Genomic DNA, 22,674 nt, shown 5'->3' on the forward strand with positions numbered 1-22,674 from the left:
CCCAAATGTTTTTATTCATATGTACATATTCATTTCATAAAGATGAACGTCTTTGACCTTATTTTTGATGTTTGTTTCATAACTGTGCCCCTTTCTATATTTAGATGCATTACGAGACTCAGGTAACCAGTCGCTAGCTGTATTCAGGCCGTCGCCTTGACGACAGTGCATATGCTTGTAGAGCTGGACGTACACATGTTTAACGCCCCGCTGTGTTACTGTAACAGAGACATTTTGAATTGTTTCAGTACTGGGAGATGTGTTAATTAAATGGTTCGAATGCATGGTAATTAAACTCAACTTTTCTACAGTACGTATACACGGCCGTCATATAAAGCACAATGTGTATTACTGACATGACAAATGTACGCTGGCAATTTAAACGAACGCGGGATTGCTCCCGATAGAACATTTCTTTTAAAGCAAAACAAAATACTGATTTCCGATGGATATAATATTATCATCGTGGAGATGATTTTAAAAAGTGAACTTAATATTCGTATACGATAATATTTGAATCCAAAGCCGCTATTTTTAAGTAACGGTTATTAGGGATATTAATTATGACTTGCCCCGCGTTTCACGTTTTTTACTTGCAATGCATCTACAAACGAAAATACCAAACAACCTTCGGCAGCAATTTATAAATAATTTATTACATACTAGTACACAATATTAAAGAGATAATTAAATAAATTGTGCTTTATAATTGTACTCGCTATCTTCCGTGGAAATAATGGCATGGAAAAAATGTTGTTCAATGTTCATCAAAAACGATGTAGCCTTAGCAATCGAAAATAATTAACAAACTGTATATTGATAGATTGACACATTAACCAACATTCAGACCCGCAATGTATTTTTTGCAAATTCTATAAAATGTAGACTCAATAAGTGAATTTTTCCGTTTGGGGTATTTTGAATCACATGTGTACGCTATGTGTACATGTACATATAGATTAATAGCCATATAGATAAACACTTTCAGTGTTGAATTTTTAAAAGATATTTTGTACATGCAAAGCAATCCAATGCAAGGGCTATTAAATTCGAACAATGTACATACGGTAGGGATCGAACTGATACTGGTTCTGCTTGTTCTACAAACAGCGAATGAAATGCGAAGTATTAGGGTGTTATTTTTAAACAAATAAGTATTGCTCTCTTAAAACCTTGCATTACTAAACAAAGTATTTCATCGGAAGCATTATTAGTTACCTTAGCTGCATATATGTAGCTCTCCGTCTGGAAAAATTAAGTACCATCCGAAATTTTGCATACAAGTGCTATACAGACTTGCAGCTAACATTAACTTAGAATTGCCGCTGTTCATAATTTCATTAAAAGACGCGCAGATTCAAGTGGTTATATGTCGTTTGATATGGGATTTATGATGTCTATTTATATTATTTTAATTAAGGACAGACGAAACGTTCCTCAATTTTATATAATTTTCCTTGATATTTCATTCCTTATTTATTAACATTTAAACCTGTTAATTCCAAAAAAATTAGAGTACATTACCAGGCTCGTTTTGGAGCTAGAATATTTCGAACTTCCCTTAAAATAGCACGCAAAATGCATTTGAATGCTTATAAGTAAAGTCATACTATATATTTTAATTTGAACACTTTATATTCAAACCAAAAAAATCATATTACATAAAAATTTAATTATGAAATAACAAAGTGGAAATCTTAATTCACATTGTGGAGATAGGAAAAAATGGAAGACACATGAAGGTCGCGTTTGACCTTAATATTATACAAGCAATAGCTTTCCAAAAAGCTTGCCTGACTACCCAAATTTATTCAATGGAAGCATGCATGTATCAATTAGGCTATCTTATAAGAAATGAAATTTAATTTTCGCTGCGGATCATAAATTATTAAACTGAACGCGCAGAGTTTAGAAGCAATTTCAATCTTTTTCTTCGATCGAGTGCATGTACCTGTATATCACTGGAAATTAAATCATTTCATTATTTTAAATCATTTTAGGAATGTACATGTATCGAATAATCTCAAACAGCCAAATTGAAAATTGAATTTGTTATATATTAGATGCAAAATCAAAGACATTTTGTTATTTCTAACCATATAGGAAAGGATATTCAAACACGTACATGTAGCATCGTTATTTGAAAGTGTGTGTGTGTGGGGGTGGGGGGGGGGGTTTAGGTGGGCAGCTTCATCAAAAAAAATCTTGACAAGGAATTTAAAAAATGGGGAATTTTGAAAATCCTAATCCGTAGGTGGGAGGGGGTATTTACATTTTAACTTCAATTTAATTCAATTAGAATTACTTTATTTTTTGGTTCCATTTATTACATGCTCCGACAAAAGTGAAAGATCCATGATATCTCTATTTATTATATGACCAGTTAAGAAAATAGAGTGGGTAAGACCACCTACACATCATGTGCTCTGGCCTAACTTGGACTCGCCCACTAATCGGCGAGCCAAAATTATGAATGAGACGTATTATATGGCGCGAAGTCTTTCTTTACCATTCACGCAACAGCTGAGATCTCAGATAGATCCATCGGCATAGATCCACTGAGAGGGTGTCAACTAATAACTACATATATTATACTTTGGATTGAATGTTTTAGAAGAAATCTATCGAATTAACATACACACTTAATTGACTAGCAATTGTTAGATGTACATTTACATTTGTACACGCGAGTGAAACCCTTTTCCAGATGAATGAAATCGCCCAATTGATCAAAAATCGGGTCACACGTACCCCACTTCGGCGAATTACTTGTACGTAGCCCATGCGCGGATCTAGAGGGGGGGGGGGGGGGTCGGGGGGGGGGGGGGTCCCGACCCCCCCCCCCCCTGGAAAATGAAAATTTATTAAATTTACATAGTAAAATTATCGCGAAAATATGCCTCGGACCCCCCCTGGCAAACACAATTATCCTTCGGACCCCCCCCCTGGAAAAATTTTCTGGATCCGCGCATGTAGCCCCTCCAGTAAATATTCCAATTATATTAATTCATATTTGTTTTAATTAATCCAAACTGATCATTCTTTGTTAATGATGATAATCCAACACCAACTATTACTTACATTGTACTACTTAGACAATGTGTATCATCTTGTTGCGATGACACCTCCCTCTTTTTTTTTTTTTTGACCTTTCAAATATGGCAACTTATTTTTAAATCAGGATTACACACGTGCAATGTGAAATGCCCTTTTAATTGAACACTCTTGCTCATTGTGCTTATTACATCCCATATAACGTTTTCATCAATTATGAATATAAATGTTGACACATTAAAGATGCATCCTCAGGCAATTATTAATTCAAGCTTGTGGGTGCCCCCCCCCCCCCCCCCACTTTTTCTCACAGCAACTAATTTTTTTTAAATTTACTTATAAAAAATTGAATTATCAAGGATGTAAAAAATTTATATAAAAATAAGGAAATTAGGATTGAAATTGAAGTTATATACATACTACGCCAGACCCCCCCCCCCCCGGATTAGGATTTTGAAGATTTTGGGAGTCTTTTTTTTTTTTTTTTTGCTTCTCAAGATTTTTTGGATGAGTCTGCCCCCCCCCCCCTTTCAAAAAGGATGCTACGTGCCTGCATAAAGATAACAACATTCAAGGGCCTTCCGTCATTTTCAAGCCATGATAAACATGATAAAAAGGACTCTCAAAATAAGAAAATAGACGCAAAGTAAACTGCATTCATGGCATATGTTCACATTGTATGATGTGTCTCAAAATTCCTATTTTGGACTCGTCCACTATAACTACGAAAAAATTAATGAATGAGACATTCTGATTCTGGCGCGGAGTCTTGTAAATGAAATTTCTATTGATCTGAATGGATTTTTCCGTGAGGGTCGGGGTACTAGGTATAAAAACAAATTTAATCGTTCAAAGTTTTGAATTGTTAACAACGATATATCAGATCGAATGTTTTAGAACGATTTATAAATCCAAAATACAGTCATTTTTAATCTGTTGACGCGTGAGCATATGTATTAAGTAGGCGGGCATCCCTACACTCTATTAATTGAAGACAAATGAAATCGCGTCCAGCAGAACTCCCTGGCATTTTAGTGTTTGTAATTATAAATTTATGATTTTGTTTGTTAATAACAATTCAACATCAATTATTAATTAACAATGTACACTCTAGTACGCTTATACACAATTTTGTTGCGATGACCCCCCCCCCTCCCCGGACATTATACCTATTTTTAAATCAGGATTACACACGTGCTTGCATGTGCAGAAGACAATCTGGAACTTAACTGATAACTATATCATCTCTTTGGAAATTTATTTCTCCGTAAGCAAATACGTGTAGTAACTGATACATGCAATTGTGAAAACCATAGAGGAATGCATGATCTGCGCATAATAACTAACTGCTTGATGCAATATTTCTTTTTTCCAACATGTTTTAAGTCAATGATAATATGAAAATATATGCTTGACTTCATATCGGAAATTACTCATTTTCTTTATTCCCCTTTTCAATAAACAAAACAAACCAACAGACCAAATTGATCCAGATAAATATAATTATCAAAAATAAACCTAAAAAACAAACTACACTTTCATCCTTCACCCACAATATTGCCTTTTCGATATTTGTCATCGTGGTAGATCCGTGTAACAATCTATTAAGTAGGTGCTTGCACGACATAGAACCGGCCCTTGCTGATCAACGTTTTCATTAACACATATAAAGGAAAAAAAATATTTAGATTTTTTCTTGGATTTATTTTGATGTAAATAAAAAAGAGAAGAAATTAGTACTATAATATATATGCGATGTAAATCTTTTTTCCACGCAATATTTCGTATAAAACAACGAAGAGTAGTATCTTGAAACTTCATTCAAAATTTGATTAGACCTTTAAATTGTAAAATGCTAACATTGAAAATTGTGCCCGATTTCTTTTTTTTTAAGATAAAACTTTATTAAAAAAACTGATTTTTTGAGACAAAATAAATTGACATAATCAGTTTGACATTCTCTAAGTGCAGTTCTGTAGCTCTTAGTCTGAAAAAGAATCGGATGGACGACCTAGGACCCAGATCGTCCATCCAAATTTCTTGAATATTGCCATTTCTTTCGTACGCGGACGCATGTTGGCCGAATACTCACCGAGACTAAATGGTTCGTATTTTAAGTTTTAACTGCGTTTCAAGGTTATATTGGAATTCCGATAATTTTGAAAATGATTAATTAAATAAAAATGGTTAAAATTACCGTTAAATTACCGGCATCGGCCTTCCCCATGCGCGAATCTAGAAGAGTAGGGTGAGGGTTCCAGACCCCACCCCAACCCCCGCAAAATTTCTTTCCATTACATGTACAATATAAAATTACAAAAATATGCCTCGGACATCCCCAGGCAAACTCAAATAACCGTCAGACACTCAACCCCCACCCCAGGAAAATTTTTCTTATCCGCGCATGCCCCCTCCCCCCCCCCCCCCCCTCAAAAAACAAAATTATTTTTCAGAACCCCCTGTAAAATTTCCAGGATCTCCGCATACATTCTAAAAGATTCATTGGCCCTTGCTTTCGATAAAAAATGCGAGTAAAATGTTTGGTCTTTTTACGTTCATACCGGGCATACCCACTGTGTGATTATAATCGACGTCCATATTCTGTGTATATTGAGTTAATTATGATGATTCGATAAGTTTCTCAGAATAAAATGCACATGCAAAAAAACAACATGCGGCGAATCAAACTTCAGACAACTTTTAAAGATCTGTATTTGCTTATATACATGTACTTTGTTTCTTTTACACAGTGTTTATACATCTAATATTGCACCATGGTCAGGTATCAATTTTTATATTACGTCACAAGTATGACGCAGCTACGACGGAAGACCTAATCGTTGCTTGCAACGAGCTCGTCTCTAGTTTTGTTAATTCAATTATAAATGACAGAGACTTTCGAGTGTGCTGAAATTGACAATATTCGACGTTGACATTATTGTGTTATGAGATGTTGTTACGAATTCAATTAATTCAATTATAAATGACAGAGACTTTCGAGTGTGCTGAAATTGACAATATTCGACGTTGACATTATTGTGTTATGAGATGTTGTTACGAATACATGTGTCAACAGTATTACAAAAAATAAAATTTGTTCATTGTAATTTTTGAATGTTTTTACACCAGCGGAAAAAAGAAACTGTGCATTATTTACTATATAGTAAATAATGCACAGTTTCTTTTTTCCGCTGGTATACTTACATAGACGATTGAAATAAAATAAACTGATAAAGCAAACTAAAAAAAAAGTCACACACAGAGTATTTCAACTGTTGGATTTATATTTCAGTTCCGTCCCAACCTCGTAACATTAAGCACGAGGTGACCGGACCAAACACGATCAGCATCTCCTGGGAGCCGCCTATTCAGACCAGGAACCCCGTCAAGGAGTACTGGGTGTACTACAACGACACCTATCTAAAGCAGGAAAACAAGGCGGTGGTCCCCGGAACTCAGACCAGATACCAGCTCCAGGACCTGACCCCCAACACAGTGTACACCATCAAGGTCTCCGCCCTCTCCGAGAAAGGGGAGGGGGCCGCCACTCGCATCATCCAGGCCATCACCCACGACTTTGGTATGTATTTTTTGTCATACCCTGTATATTTATAAAGAATTGTTAGAAGACTTGAGTATGTTTCTTTGTCATACCCTGTATATTTTATAAAATATTAATAGAAGACTTCAGTATGATTCTTTTTCGTACCCTGTACATGTTTCAAAAAACTATTTATACACATGATTTGATCAAGAAATGAAAGAGCCTAAGGCAAGATTACTAAGGTTTCTCCAGAGCAGAGAAACAACCTTTTCTCTCTTTTTTTTTATTGTTTTACTTGAATACCATGTGGTATTTTTCCCTAGCCATTTTCTTTTCACTGAAAAGTCAAGTCAAGTAGCAAAGTTTTTTAATTACATGTCTGTCTGTGTTGTGAAAATTGTTACTTCATTGTATTGAGACACATTTTTTATCATCATGATTTTTTAACGGTTTTCTTTATAGCCAATGAAATGTTGGGTAAGTGTTGGGTAGATTTGTTTACTGTAGATGGTTGTTAAGATATTTTGGGTATTGTTGCTTTTTAATAGAAAGTAGTTTGGACTGTTTCAGGTCAAGGTTATTTTAATAGGTTTACAATTTTTTTCAAAATCAAAACTTTCAAGGTCATTGAAAAATTTTGATAAAAGGTTTATTTAAAATTGGTTTTTAAAAAAAGCCATTGCTTATAGTCAAGTAAAATGCATGAATTAAGTATAAATTTTGGATTAGAGTTTTAATTCAACTGGACAATTTCTAACCAGGGTCACAAGGTTTTTATCCTCTCCTTCATTTCTTCGTTATTATTTTGTCTAACTATCTACTTTTAGCTTTAAATGTGTTTGTGTCATTATTACTTTTTTGATTTTGTGTACTTTCATTACTTTATTATCTTACTGTTGTGAGAATAAGTAATTCAATCATTAAAATATTTCCTTTTTTTAAAAATCATTGCACCATTATAATTTTCATTTTTAAAGGGACTTGGACAAGATTGAAGATCAAAAATTTTATTTTTATTTTTGATGAATAAATGGTTTACTGGTGCATTTTGAATGATTGACCAAAATATTGAATGTTAAAGTCAAGTTACAAGCGCGATACAGAGGTAAGAATTGTTATGTTATGTAAACAAAGCTCGAGTCTTATAGTTGTTTACAAAAAATGAAATGTGGAGAATTACCATTTCTTTGAGAAAATGACATGTACATACTGAATTTAAACTAATTCAGTATCTTCATAAATACTATTATCAGCAAAAGAAAGATACATTTGATCGAAACTTACACCAATACAACACATATGTTAAAAATGACATTATTCGAGCTTTGTTTACAAAACAAAGACTTATGAACTCTGTATCTTGCTTATAACTTGATATTTGACTTTCAAATTTTGACATAGCATTATTAACTTCTATATCTATCAGTATAAACATTGAACATGGAAAAATAAAATATGAAAATTTAAGTCAAATCGTGTCCAAGTCCCTTTAAATCTAATTACAAAAAATCAAAGAAAATAATAAGATTTAAATCATTTTTATATAAAATAAAAATTCATCATTGTATGATGGGTCCATATTAGCACTCATAGCAGGATTATTCCAGAAACCTAAAATATGATTTGATTTCAAAACATGATGCAGTTATTCGCACTGTTAATTGCAATTCCATTTAACAGTGCCGATAGTGAAAACCTCAGTTTTAATGCACATTATTGAATGCCATCCATTATGCAAATATTCCGTTTATTCTGGTGATTTATTAATTGCTTTTTAATACTTTTTAACGGAGAGAGGCTTGACTCACAACCTGAGCACTTGTATCTTTAAAATACTTGTAGAAAAGCATGCAGGATATTTTGATGGCGATGGAAAACAGACAAAACTATTATAGCGTGCTGCATCAGATGCATTCAACTTTTATCACTTTGCATGTCGGCGTTAAATATTTAGTGCTAATAAATGGTACCATGGTGCAAAAATTAAAATAAATCATTATATTCTATGTATATTTCTAATTATTTCATTCATTGCATGATTTTTGCTTTGTTTATATATGTTATTTATTCTCATTTTCTTTTTTTCTCGAAAAACCCTTTGACACCACTACCCTATAGTTCCGAGCGCCGCCCCACAAGCTGTTAGCGGAATGCCATACAAAGATTCAAGAAGTATCAAAGTCACTTGGAAACCTCCCCCGAAAGATCAGCAAAATGGGGAGATTCAAGGCTATAAGATATTTTTTGTGAAAAATGAAAAGAGTCAGACTGATCAGGATGCAAAAAGCGTCTCAGTGGAAGCTGAGGAGATAGTCTTGAGCGAGCTCGAGATATTTACCGAGTATAAGATCTGGGTTATAGCCTTTACCACTGTGGGAGATGGTCCTCGTTCTCGGCCCATACGAGTTTGGACTAACGAAGAAGGTAGGTATACTGCCCGCCCGATTTTAAGCAAATCATCGCCTTGCATTGACCTAATTCTTTGAATCATGGATGACTCCGTTGTTATCCCCTTGCGCAACTTGTTGCGAAGGGGATATAGCATCGCTGTTCTGTGTGTGTGTGTGTGTGTGTGTGGGTGGGTGGGTGGGGGTGTGTGTGTGTGTGTGTGTTCAGCTTGGAAGCAAGTTTAAAAGAAAACCCTTGCACGGATATTTATCAAACTTCGTACACTTATTTGGCATGGTAAAAGGACAAGCCCTGTTCAAGTCAATTAGTTGAATACTTTTTAATATATGTTTAAAATAACCCCTCCCCCATGTGGCTCCATCCTTCTCCTGAAAATTTGATTATGACAAATTTGAATCTACACTATCTAAGGTTGCTTTAACTAATGTTGCACCTTTTTAAAGAAAATGGTTTTTTTTAGAAAAAGGTTTATCTCAATACATTCCTTTGTAAAGATTTAAACGGCCCCCATTGTGCCCCTACCCTACCCCCAGGGATCATAATTTGACCAAACTTGAATCTACCCTACCTGATGATACTTCACACAAGTTACAGTTTTTCTGGCCAGTCGTATTCCGAGTAGAAGATTAAAAATAAAATTTCTCATTCTATTCCTATGTAAAAATTTTACCCCCCCCCCCCAATTGTGGCCCCATCTTAACCCCAGGGACCATGATTTGAGCAAACTTGAATCTGCAATATTTGAGCATGCTTCCATGCAAGTTTCAGCTTTTCTGACCTAATGGTTTTTGAGAAGAAAATTTTTAAACATTAACTCTTTATACTCCTTTGTAAAACTTCCACCACCCCCCCCCCCCCTCCCGCATTGTGGCCCCACCTTACCCCCGGGGACCATGATTTGAAGAAATATGAATTTACACTATCTGAGGATGCTTCCACAAAAGTTTAAGCTTTTCCGGTTTTTTAAAAGAAGATTTTTGAAAAATATCACCAAATTTTCAATAAATCCTAATTATTTCCCCTTAAAATAGGGTGTGTCCCTTAATTTCAACAAACTTGAATCCCCTTTACCCAATTATGCATTGTGCCAAGGTTGGTTCAATTGGCCAAGGGTTCAGGAGAAGAAGTTAAAATGTTAAAAGTTTACAGACAGACGGACGGACAGACGGACGCCGGAGAAAAAATAATCAGAAAAGTTTACTTGAGCTTTCAGCTCAGGTGAGTTAAAAAAAGGGGCATTTTTTTGAAAATTTTGAGACCGTCCCTGGCTATTCTATATATAGAGGATATCTATATATTTGCTTTTTTATCACACGGGTGATATACACCACACATATGAGATAAAATGCTATACGTAAGTTGTACTTGTTTTATTCTGAAATGTTTAAAAATTCTCAAGAGTCGGAAGCATGCGCGGGCATGTTAAGGCTTCCCGATTGATTTTACAGCGATGTGTATAAAATCACTTGTCTGTACTTCATACGATATGACGTCATAATTAACTTTGACGTCACGATTTGCATTCCTGTCGATATTTCTCAGGGAATGTACCTTAACAGTTCTTTTTTTTTCTCTTTTTAGAGATTAGCTAACCAAAATAGCTTGACAGTGATTAGGAATTGAGAACTGTAGCACTCTTCTCTCCATCTTTCCACCTTGTTTATTTTGGCCTTTCCCACTAGTCTGAGTTCAGATAACAAACTCCCCAAATCTGAAAGGATTCAAATTCAGATTACATTGAGTTCAGGTTAAAACAGCATAGACTGCCACAGTCTGTTCATGTTCTAATATTTTTTATCTGCTTCTCACAAGATTTTTAAAGAAAAGGGTAGGAAATGGGTGGTAACAGAATTTACAATTTCAAATCTAGAGGTTAAAGATGAGTGGGAAATATGTTTGGTACCATACAAATTTTCAGAAAATCGTTTAGACCTTGAGGAAAAGAAGCTGGCCTGCCTGCATTTTTCCATAGCATAGTAAACGCTGCAAGTTAAGCATTAAATAACGCACAAAAATCCATGCAGTTTCAACCACAGTTTGCAACTGTGTTGCAGCTGTAGCCATTGCCATTAAAGCAGCAAATAATTCTGATCATTTCGTGTCTTATTAGCTCACCTGAGCTGAAAGCTCAAGTGACCTTTTCTAATCAAAATTTGTCCGTTTTCTGTCGACGTTGGCGTTGTCGTTGGCGGCGTTATCGTTGTAAACTTTTCACATTTTTATCTTTTTCTCCAGAACTACTGGGCAGATTTCAACCAAACTTGGCACAAAGCATCACTGGGTAAAGGTGATTCAAGTTTGTTCAAATGAAGGGCCACGCCTTTTTTTAAGGGGAGATAATTTAGAATTATTGAAAATTTGTTGGTATTTTTAAAAAATCTTCTCAAAAACTATTAAGCCAGAAAAGCTGTAACTTGTATGGAAGAATCACCAGGTAGTGTTGATTCAATTTTGTTCAAATCATGGTCCCTGGGGGTAGGGTGGGGTCACAATGGGGGAATGGATTTTAAAATAAGAATGTATAGAGTAAATCTTTAAAAATCTTCTTTTCAAAAACTATCTGGCCAGAAAAGCTTAAACTTGTGTGGAGGCATCCTAAGGTAGTGTAGATTCAAGTTTGTTCAAATCATGGTCCCTGGGGATAGAGCGGGGCCACAATGGATGGATAAATTTTTATATATGCATATATAGAGAAAATCTTTTTAAAATCTTCTTTCAAAAAACTGTTAGGCCAGGAAAGCTCAAATTGGCGTGGAGGCATCCTTAGGTAGTATAGATATAAGTTTCTTCAAATCATGGTCCCCAGTGGTAGGGAGGGGACACAATGGGGGGAAAGTATTTTTACATAGGAATATATAGATAAAATCTTTAAAATCTTCTTCTCAAAAACTATTAGGCCAGGAAAGCTCAAATTTGAGTGGATGCATCCTCAGATAGTTTAGATTCAAGTTTGTTCAAATCATGGCCCCTGGGGTTCGGGTCACAATGGGGAAATGGATTTTTACATAGGAATATAGAGCAAATTTTTATAAATCTTCTTCCAACAAAAACTATTAGGCCAGGAAAGCTCAAATTTGAGTGGAAGCATCCTCAGGTGATATGATTTAAGTTTGTTTAAATCATGGTCCCCAGGGATAGGGTGAGGCTACAGTGGGGGTCAGTTATTGCATAGGAATATATAGAGCAAATTTTTGAAAATCTTCTTTTTTAAAACTATTTGGCCAGAAAAACTTAAACTTCTGTGGAGGCATCCTCAGGTAGTGTAAATTCAAGTTTGCTAAATCATAGTCCCTGGGGGTAGGACGGGGCTGCAAAGGCGGGATGCATTTTTACATAGGAATATATAGAGAATATCTTTAAAAATATTCTGGCAAAGTTTTCAGTCCAAAAAGCAGTAGTTTGTGTGAAAGCACAGGTTGTGCAGATTAAAGTTTGATGAAACCATGATTCTCTAGAGAAAAGTGGGTGGGGTAGGGGGGGGGGAGTATATAGGAATAGAGAAAAATCTTCTTACAGATACAACAACAAAATAGGCTTGGTATTTACCAAAGAAATATGTGGATAAAAATTAGCAGATTTAATTTATTTTTTTTAGCAAGGTCTACTATACTATGTTGTCAAGATATTTTGATTTTGATACTGTTATGTTAATTTGATCAGAATTAAGACAATTGTTGCTCAGGTGAGCGATGTGGTTCCTGGGCCTCTTGTTTTTCAGATGGAAGAACATACGTACATAGACGATTGAAAATAAAATAAACTGATAAAGCAAACTAAAAAAAAAGTCACACACAGAGTATTTCAATTGTTGGATTTATATTTCAGTTCCGTCTCAACCTCGTAACATTAAGCTCGAGGTGACCGGACCAAACACGATCAACGTCTCCAGGGAGCCGCCTAGTCAGACCAGGAATCCCGTCAAGGAGTACTGGGTGTACTACAACGACACCTACCTAAAGCAGGAAAACAAGGCGGTGGTCCCCGGAACTCAGACCAGATACCAGCTCCAGGACCTGACCCCCAACACAGTGTACACCATCAAGGTCTCTGCCCTCTCCGAGAAAGGGGAGGGGGCCGCAACGCGCATCATCCAGGCCATCACCGAGGACTTTGGTATTTTCTTTGTCATACCCTGTCTGTTTTCTAAAATGTTGATAAAAGACTCGAACGGTATGATTTTTTAGTACCCTGTACACGTTTAAAAATCTATTAATATACATGATTTGTTTGGCACTTGAAATTCACAAAAATGAGCTTTACAGTCGATAAGCTAGGATTAACTATTTCTATCTTCAACCGTAGCTGGCATTCTGCAAAGTCAAACTGAAAACCAGCGCGTCGATAGCAACGGTATATATAGACTCTAACAACTGACATGCGCACACAGGATTTACCTAACCAAAATGGAAAGTAGAGACAAACTATTGCAGGCGATGCTACCGAGTTCTGCTAAGGAATAAACACATTAATAATAAAATTACCGTGACTTCCAACGGAATAGTCATACATGTGTTATAATAAAAACAAAGATAAGACATTTTAAAAATGGTTAAACATTAATAGTGATAATATTTCAGGTATCAATAGAATAGGTTCAAGGACGATACAAAAAATAACCTTAACACACCTAAATAAATTGATTCTTCCATTATTCCATTACCAAAAGGGAAAAACGCATGGTCTCTCTTCAGCAGCAAATATTTACGACATTAATAACAATGCACCGTCTTAAAACTGCTGAATAAGCACAATATGATATAGCTAGTATAATTAATAAAATACAAAAATAATAAACAAGACAGTAGATTCAGGGCTGTGTTTTACAAAAAAAAAAAAAACACGTATGACTTGCGACCAAAGAACAAGGGGCAGTAAGCATATATTATCTGTCCAATATTTTTTAAAATTTTCGAACAAGCTCAATCATTGACATGATTTGATTTTTTTGTTGATGGGATGTTTATTTTTTAAAATTTTCAAACAAGCTCAATCATTGACATGATTTGATTTTTTTGTTGATGGGATGTTTATTTTTCAATATATAGTCGCAAAGTTGTCACCGATGTTTTTTTTAGTAGAGTTATCCCTCTTTTGATCTGAGTAATTTTCCGGATATCGCGTATTTCCTATGAAATGGTCACATTCCCAACAAGAATTTGATATGGCCGCATGCAAACAACACGGTAAAATTTTAACATATTAATCAAAATAACGAAAGAATTTTATTCTCAAAATATGTTGTTGTTGTTTGCATGCGGCCACTGTTAAGAAAATAAATTATGTTGTTTTGCGATGGGCGAATTTTTCGGTTCCGGTTTCGGTTTTTATACAAAGCAGACGTAAATTTAAACAAAAGTGAAAGTCGGACGACAGCGATAGATATGAAGGCAAAATTATTTCATTAACTGATAAGAATTTGTGAAACTAGTATAAGACTTAAAGATACAGCTATGCATTATGAATTTAAATGGGGTATTGTAATTGATCTGCATTCTTAACCATGTTTACGAGATCGACAGCTGACCGAGCGATCAATAACTTGCATTTAGACCATTTCTAGTTTATCTGCGAAGTTTCACGAAATCGACTGTCTGGTTCTTTTTAGGGACCATCTCAAAATAGGGGTACATTTAATATAGGAATATATAGGAAACTGTAATTTTCCACACTTTGAAGCATATCAAAAAAATATTACAAAAGTTTTTTTCTCAAATTGTTATATATGATTAGTAATATCATTTTCTACCTTATAAATAAAAGATACTAAATTCTACCGTCTGTTTTTTTGTGGGGGCCATTCCGAAATATGAAAATGCACCAAATTTTGCTATATATTTGTAGTAGTGATGGCAATTGGCCAATTGCTAACAGGTTTACCGATTAATCGGTCGGAACGATGGTAACCGGTTACAAATTTTGTAATCGATTAATCGGATTACAAAAGTTGTATAAAAATTTAACACCAAGAACTATAAACGTTCATAATTTAACATTTTCAAACATCGCTTAGAGCTTTAATTTTTGGATAATTGGTTTCCTCCTAGCATAATTAAAGGGAAGTGTACCGGAGTTAAAGGTGCTATTTACTGTTCTAACACCTCGAATTGTCCTTACTGTCCACATGCAGCTTTTTAAATCATGCGTGAATGATTATGAAGTCGCTATTCGGTACTATACATATTCTTTCTGTCGCCCTTTTGATGGGAAAGTCATTGCTTTTGTACATGATAATGCTAGAAATGTAGATGATTCATTCTCGAATTCTCAAAATCTTACAAGTCTACTTTGTATAGACCACATAATACTATGTGTAAAAGGGGCATAAGATGTATACAGAAAGTTTTAAAATTACATTCCATTTCTTCTGGATAATTTACCATTAATTAAACGCACAGGACTCGAGACCATCAGCGAAGAACAACCTCCATGCCCCCTCAAAAAATTGTAAAGCTGAACAATCGCAGGACTTTCTAACAGCGTTTCAAGACAAGCTGAACGAATCGATAAGTGAAGTGTCGAAAAATTTAAATTAAAAGAAATGCAAAACTTGATCCCCTCGAATAGTGGTCTTAAAATAAAGACTCATTTCCAAATTTCGTTGGTCTAGCCAGAAAATGTTTATCAATACCAGGTTCATCAATGGCATCTGAAAGGATATTTCCTATGACAGGCATCATTGTTATAATAACAAACTTCGAAGCCGATTACCATCCGTCGTTATAGATCAGATATTATTTTTGAACAAAACCTGAAACGAAAGAGCTGACTAATATGATGATAGTGACAATGCAATATATATATATATATATATATATATATATATATATATATATATATATATATATATATATATATATATATATTTATCTCATACGTGTACTGTATATTACCCGTGTGATAAACCTTTGCTATATCAAACGGGTGATGCCTTATCAAATACTTCCGGTCAGAACTATTTTTGACACAGCCCCTCGCTTCAACGCTTCAGTGACCTATTTTCGAAGATTTGCTAGTGCTTTCATGTACCTTTTTTCTTGTTTGTCAAGATTTTTGATAAGTTTAGCCCCCTTCAAACTTTCAATTTGCTTTGTGTAGTTTATGAAACTGCAAATTACGTTAACTATCAAGGAGTTCATTCTGGCGATGCGATGAAAACATGCAGAGCGTACTGGTTGTGTTTACATGTATATATTCCTTAGAAGATAAATCTTTCTTCTGACAAAAATTAATGAATTTTTCAATTTATCATAAAAGTTTAAGTGACATACAGACTTAGCATACTAGCAGGTTTTTGTAGCAAAATAAAATTCTAGAAAATACAGCCCATATTGCTTTAAAACTGAGGTTTTCATATTTGGCAGTGTGAAATGGAATTGGAATTAACAGTACAAATACCTGCATCATATTTTGGAAATCAGATCACATTTCAGGTTTATGGAATAATCCTGCTATGGATGCTTATATGGACCCATCATACAATGATGAATTCTTATTTTAGAAAAAAAAACTTAATTTTTTCCTTTAATTTTTGCATTTTCATTTAAGGACGACTTTAGGTTTCATTGTTCATGTTTTTGCGCATTCTAGTATAATACAGTGTATTTACACTTTTTATAAAAAAAATTTCAGATAAAAATATTTAGATTTTTTAAGGAAGATTTTATTTTTTAAACGATTTTCTCATTGTACGGTAGGGGAGCCTTGCCATTGTGCTTATCTGACGTTATGATAAAATGAAGGAGTATGTTAAAAGAAATAACATAAAAGAAAAAGTAAAAATTGTACGGCGTTGAAATTTTATACACAGAATAATGCTTTCCTCCAGGGCATTTTCCTAGTTTTTTGAACGAATCCATAATACCAATCTTCATTAGTAATGCTACAAATTAGGGATGACAATCGGTTATAAAATTGCTAATCGGTTAATCGCATGACGTTTAGACTGATTAACCGGTTAATCGTATCAGAAATTACTTTCTGGAAACATATCCTTTTTATTTTATTCTCATATGAACTTTATTTTTACGTGCAAGAAGACTAAAAATACCTTAATATGGTCACATTTATTTAAAAAAATGAGAAAATAGTAATACACATGTAATGAATGAACATGCATTAAATATCGTGGAGGAATATTTTTTCTACACACACACACAGAGAGAGAGAGAGAGAGAGAGAGAGAAAGAGAGAGAGAGAGAATATCTATATTGTGTTATTTTATATTTATTTGCTTTATCCAGCGAATTGAAATGGTGCATATATTCGCGAGGCTTGCCGAGCGAATATAACATTTTCAACGAGTTGGATAAAGCAAATATAAAATTACACAATTGTGTATAGATGTTCTATTTATCTCATACAGTTTAATTTATATTATGAAGCTTTTGAGACAGTCTCTTATATGACTATATATTGTCAAAGATTAAAAACGATGATGCAACGTTGTGTTATGCGGTTATTGTGACCTTGCGCAATACAATTTAGTACGTCATTTCTGAGATAAATCAAACTGTTTTATTTAAGGTAAAGTTTCACTAAAATAAACTTTGAAATTATATTAATATTTTTTAACATTTATTCTCTTTCCGAAAACATGATTTTTTTTTAAATCTCTGACTTTGTCAACGAGTATTGTGCAATTAACGGAAGAGCCATTGGAACAGCCGAATCATGCTGAAAAAATAGTGTACAGAGATTTAAATATTCACAAATGATACAAGTAACAGGTGTTGGAATGTTGTTGTTATATTTATATCCAATTTTTGAATGGTCATAAATTAAGTTACTCAGGCGTATCGAAAGTAACCTGGGTACATGCTTAAAGTAGTAGAAGTTATTCGAGAATTCGCTGCCTATCGTGCAACAGACTCCTGAGATGTCTCGACAGTCCAAGACTGATTTCCTCGCTTCGTACAGAGAAATAGACGAAGACAATTTATTGGAAGAACCTGCAATTGAAACTAGACCACAACCTGAAGTATCTGGGCAATCTACGGACAAAATTCCTGAACGGTCAGACCTCACAGACACATTTAACTTGTTTCGGACATACTTGGAATCAAAGCTTGAGAGTTTCAAAGAGGAAAAGATATTGATTATATTACTAAGTCTATCAAGAGAGAAGTGTCAGTAAATTTAAACATGAAGGAAATAAGATTCAGTGTAACTATTGAGTGATTTAGCAGAGGTACAGAAACGTGAGTCTGACCCCATTGGTGACGGGGCTGATTAATAAGCTGAATAAAAGGAACAAGTTAATCAGAATAGCAGATAAATCCCCCGCAGGTTGGACAACGGTCAGAGAGTACGAGAGCAATGACCTTGCGTCAGATTCTGAAGATAAAAAACGCATGCGCCAGGCGGAGACCCACGCCCTATGGACAATCAAAGCGCCGTGCACAACCTTAGTTACCAAAAACCAGCTACCACAATATCCAACTCTAATAGCAAGGTGTTGTCTGCTCCTTCTCATTCTTTTCGCACTTTCAACTTTAAACAGTGTAAGGAGCCTTCGGCCTTCGACATGTCCTTCAACTGTCGCCAGTACGGTCACTGGAAATCATCCTGCCCAGCCCCGCCTAGAATGTCCACCTCAAACGCAAACAAATCAAACATGAAGCAGTAAATATACACATGAACAGTACGTATCTCCGTGTTCTTATTCACTCTTGTACAAACAAATTGAGTTATTCTTAAATCAAATTGCATATTTTGATAAAACACCAGTTAATGTGGGTAAAGGAGTTAAAGGCAATTTGTATAAACATATCAAAATTTGGGAATCTATTGGTGCATACCAATTTGTATTAGATACAATAAGAGAAGGTTATGTTGTTCCTTTTGAAAGTATTCCATCTTCCATGTATTTCAAAAATAATAAATCTGCAAAAGATAATATTGAATTTGTAGACAAGTCTGTTTCAGAGTTATTAGAGATCAGATGCATTCAAGAAGTCCCATTCCAGCCGTATGTTGTCTGTCCGCTGAGTGTCGCTGTTAACAAAGGTTCTGGTAAAAAGAGGTTGATTTTAGATCTGAGTCAATCAAATAACTATGTTCATAAAAGAAGGATCAAATTTGAAGACTTGAACATTGCTGTAGATTTTTTCAAAAAAGATTGTTATTTGTACAAGTTCGATCTTAAATCAGGATATCGCCACATAGAAATTTGTAGACAGCAATTGACATATATCTCCTTTTCCTCGAATAACAAATTTTATTGTTTCATTCCATTCGGCCTGACTTCGACTTCGGCTCCTTACATTTTCACAAAATGTTTAAGACCTCTTGTCAAATACTGGAGAAATAGTGGAATTGACATAGTTTTATATTTGAATGATGGTTTAGGTTTTGATTCAGATTTTCAGAAATGTTTGCAGAATTCTGATCATGTCAAAGATACTTTAGTAAAAGCGGGTTTGATAAATTTTGAAAAATCTGTATTACAGCCCGTACAGTGCTTAGAGTGGCTCGGTTTAACTTGGAACTCGACATCTTTCTCTTTAAGCATACCACCCAGAAGAGTTCAAGATGCAGTTGTTTCAATTAAGTTTTTAATTGATAGATTTTCTCTTTTTACAGCAAGGGAATTGGCCAGAGCAGCTGGCAAAATCATTTCTTTGTACCCAGTTGTGGGAAATGTTGCCAGTTTAATGACAAGTTTGAGCCATTGAGAATAGAATTTGTTTGGATCGTTTGTTATTATCTTTTCCAGAAGCGGTTAAAAAGGAGTTGTTATTTTGGCAAGAAAATCTACGAAAACTTAACCTTAAGTGTATGGGTCAAGATTATTTTTCTCATGTTCTAGTATATTCTGATGCAAGTAATGTCGCTGCTGCGGCTTATAGTATTGAATGAAAATGTTTTCCACAAAAGATGGACAGAAAGTGAAACGGTTATGAGTTCTACATGGAGAGAGCTTAAAGCTATACAATAAGCGTTAGACTCTTTTTCAGGTAACTTCATTGGTAAGAACGTTTTATAGCAAACAGATAACCAAAATTGTGTACAAAGTGTGCAGAAAGGTAGTACAAAATCACATTTACAATCATTAGCATTTGGTACGGTATTTTCGCTAAATGTGCTGAGTGTTCAATTAATTTAAAAATTGTTTGAATACCTACTATAGTAGAAATTTGAATACAAAAGCTGATTACGTATCAAACATCATTAATTATGAGGATTGGCAAACAAGTATTGAGTTTCTTCAGTTTATAGATTCCTTCTGGGGACCTCATACTGTTAACAGATTTGCTAATGTTTATAATACCAAGTTACCAAGATTTAATTCTTTGTTTTGGTTTCCAAAAACCGAGGGAGTTGACGCTTTTTCTCAAAACTGGCATGATGAGAACAATTGGTTGGTTCCTCCTATAAGTTTGATATGCAAAATGATCAGATTCATGCAAGCATGTAAAGCACACGGCACGTTAATTGTCCAAAAGTGGCCTTCAAGTCCATTTTGGACTCTGCTGTTTGATTAAAATATGATTTTCAGAGAATATGTTGTTGATGTTCTGGAGTTTGCACCAAATCAAGATATTTTTGAACATGGTCTGAATTTAAAATCTCTTTTTGGTTCAGAGTAATTCAAATCCAGAGTGTTAGCAGTGAGATTATGCTGTTAGACTGGAGACTAGAGTTTGGTTATTTGTATACGAGAGAATGCTTTTATGCATTTTGCACGGTTGTGTATATATACCGGGTATGTATATATTGATTTTGACAGGGCTAAGTCATGTTTATTACTTATGACAAGGCCTTCTTATAAGGCGCGGTCATGCATGTACCTTATAATTAACAAGGCCTTGAATAAAGCACGCTTATGAATATATTAATTTTGACATGGCATAGTTGCCGGCACGGTTATGCTCATGCATATTTTGACAAGGCCTATGAGAAAGGGCAAGGTCATGTATAAAAGGCTTATGTGTTAAGCACGGCGAGTGACAAGGCTTGTAACTGTACAAGCACGGTCATCAAACGTCATTTTTATACCCCCGCAAACGAAGTTTAGGGGCGTATATTGGTTTCACCCTGTCTGTCTGTCCGTCTGTCTGTAGATGCAACTTTGTCCCCCCTATAGAATTTTTTATTACTGCATGGAACAGTTTGATAATTTGTACATATGTTGAACACCATCTAAAGATGTGCACCTGCAATTTTTTTAAGATCAGATAAGATTTAATGATTTTATGAAAGTTTTCAGTTTCTTATTCTATATATTGTACACTAATGTTGAAAAGTAAGGGAGGTAATCCTTACAGACTTTATTAATTAATTAATAGTATTAAAACACTCTAAAATATATTTATATAAATACCTATGTACATCCAGATGGAGATTTTTTGTCTTTTTGTCTTAATTAATAAAAAAAATATTTTTATAAGTATTCTATCAACTGACAATGCAAAGTTTTGTTTGTCAATCAGATAAATTCTTAGGAGCTAATAAGAACATCAAAGACAAGTGTGGCTGAATTCATTTGTCCTAAGGGAGCCATAATCTGAGCCATGGTTCAGATGGAGCGTGTGTTTAGGGAAAATTGATAATCTGTAAAATGGGTGATGGTTTTGGGGCTATTTTAAAACTGTTTCAGGTGTAAACCAAAAGTTCTATCATTATAAGGAAATAAATAATATCATTATAGATAAAGAAGATAAACTATTTTTAGAGGTTGTTTAAATTTATTTGTCAAGTAAATTGATGAAATGACCCTATTGGGCATTAATTTAAATGAAATTCAAAATTACTGATATGATTGTAGTGTTTTGGCAATTTTAAAATTGTTTGTAATATTAATTTTTCTTTTTTACATATTTTTACATAGTATGGTAATTATGGTAACGTTTTGGGAGTTTATTAATGTTAACAAGCTCATCAAAGAAAATCATAGACCTATAGGATCAATTTTCTGATATGAAGTTCCATTGTGCCATAGGAGAAAGTGAGGAAAATTTGAAACAACTAATTGCATCTGTCAAGACTCTTATTAGAAATATATTGGAAGTTTTATCAACAGAAGAACATTGCTTGGCTACCGGTGTTGTATAGCAGTTTTTCCCCCATAGTAGCTTTCCCCCCCGGAAAACCTACTATATAGTAGCCTTTCCCCCCGGGGGGAAAAGCTACTATATAGTAGCTTTTCCCCCATAGTAGGGTTTCTCCCTCACGTTTTTGGTTCAGATTTTATAAAAATATTTATGGAAATCCAGTAAGGATTAAAATCAATGTTTCTACATTCCCAGGTTGCATACATGTATATCTGCATTCATCTGTAAAGGTTAAGTTTCGTTTTGCCGATTTATTATTTTTATAGACAATGCTGAAAGTTGAACATGTGTGTAATGGAATTACACATAGAACTTAATTTAGGTAATTTATTGAAAAGTTATATACTTATATGCATAGTTCTGTGTTCTGAAATTGTATTAAACGAGAATGTTTTAAGAATTTCTTGATAAATCTATCAGACTGTTTGTCTGTGAAAATTTCATCCAGGCTAAACCTCTGTTTTAGAGAAATTTTGTTTCTGATGTTTCAGAGCCCGATTTTTAAAATCCTATTATAATGATAATAGTGCATATTCTTTAGGGTCCAATGTCTCATAAACTAGAGATGACCATATCACCATATTTTTATTGTGGCAGTGGTTTACCACTTGAAGA

General features: G+C 34.4%; 1 protein-coding gene across 1 annotated transcript in view; it reads left to right on the plus strand.

Moving 5' to 3' along the window:
• Positions 1 to 15,787, plus strand: part of LOC128165582 (receptor-type tyrosine-protein phosphatase F-like) — a 78,342-nt gene extending 62,555 nt beyond the window's left edge. Inside the window, exons 9-12 of the mRNA XM_052830256.1 lie at positions 6,347 to 6,634; positions 7,061 to 7,075; positions 8,717 to 9,022; positions 12,833 to 15,787. Of these exons, the coding sequence (XP_052686216.1) occupies positions 6,347 to 6,634; positions 7,061 to 7,075; positions 8,717 to 9,022; positions 12,833 to 13,191 (968 nt within the window). The 3' untranslated portion in view covers positions 13,192 to 15,787. The remainder of the gene's footprint in view (positions 1 to 6,346; positions 6,635 to 7,060; positions 7,076 to 8,716; positions 9,023 to 12,832) is intronic.
• The last annotated feature ends 6,887 nt before the right edge of the window (positions 15,788 to 22,674 follow it).

Source organism: Crassostrea angulata, chromosome 10, assembly GCF_025612915.1.
Source record: "Crassostrea angulata isolate pt1a10 chromosome 10, ASM2561291v2, whole genome shotgun sequence".
Taxonomy (NCBI): domain Eukaryota; kingdom Metazoa; phylum Mollusca; class Bivalvia; order Ostreida; family Ostreidae; genus Magallana; species Magallana angulata.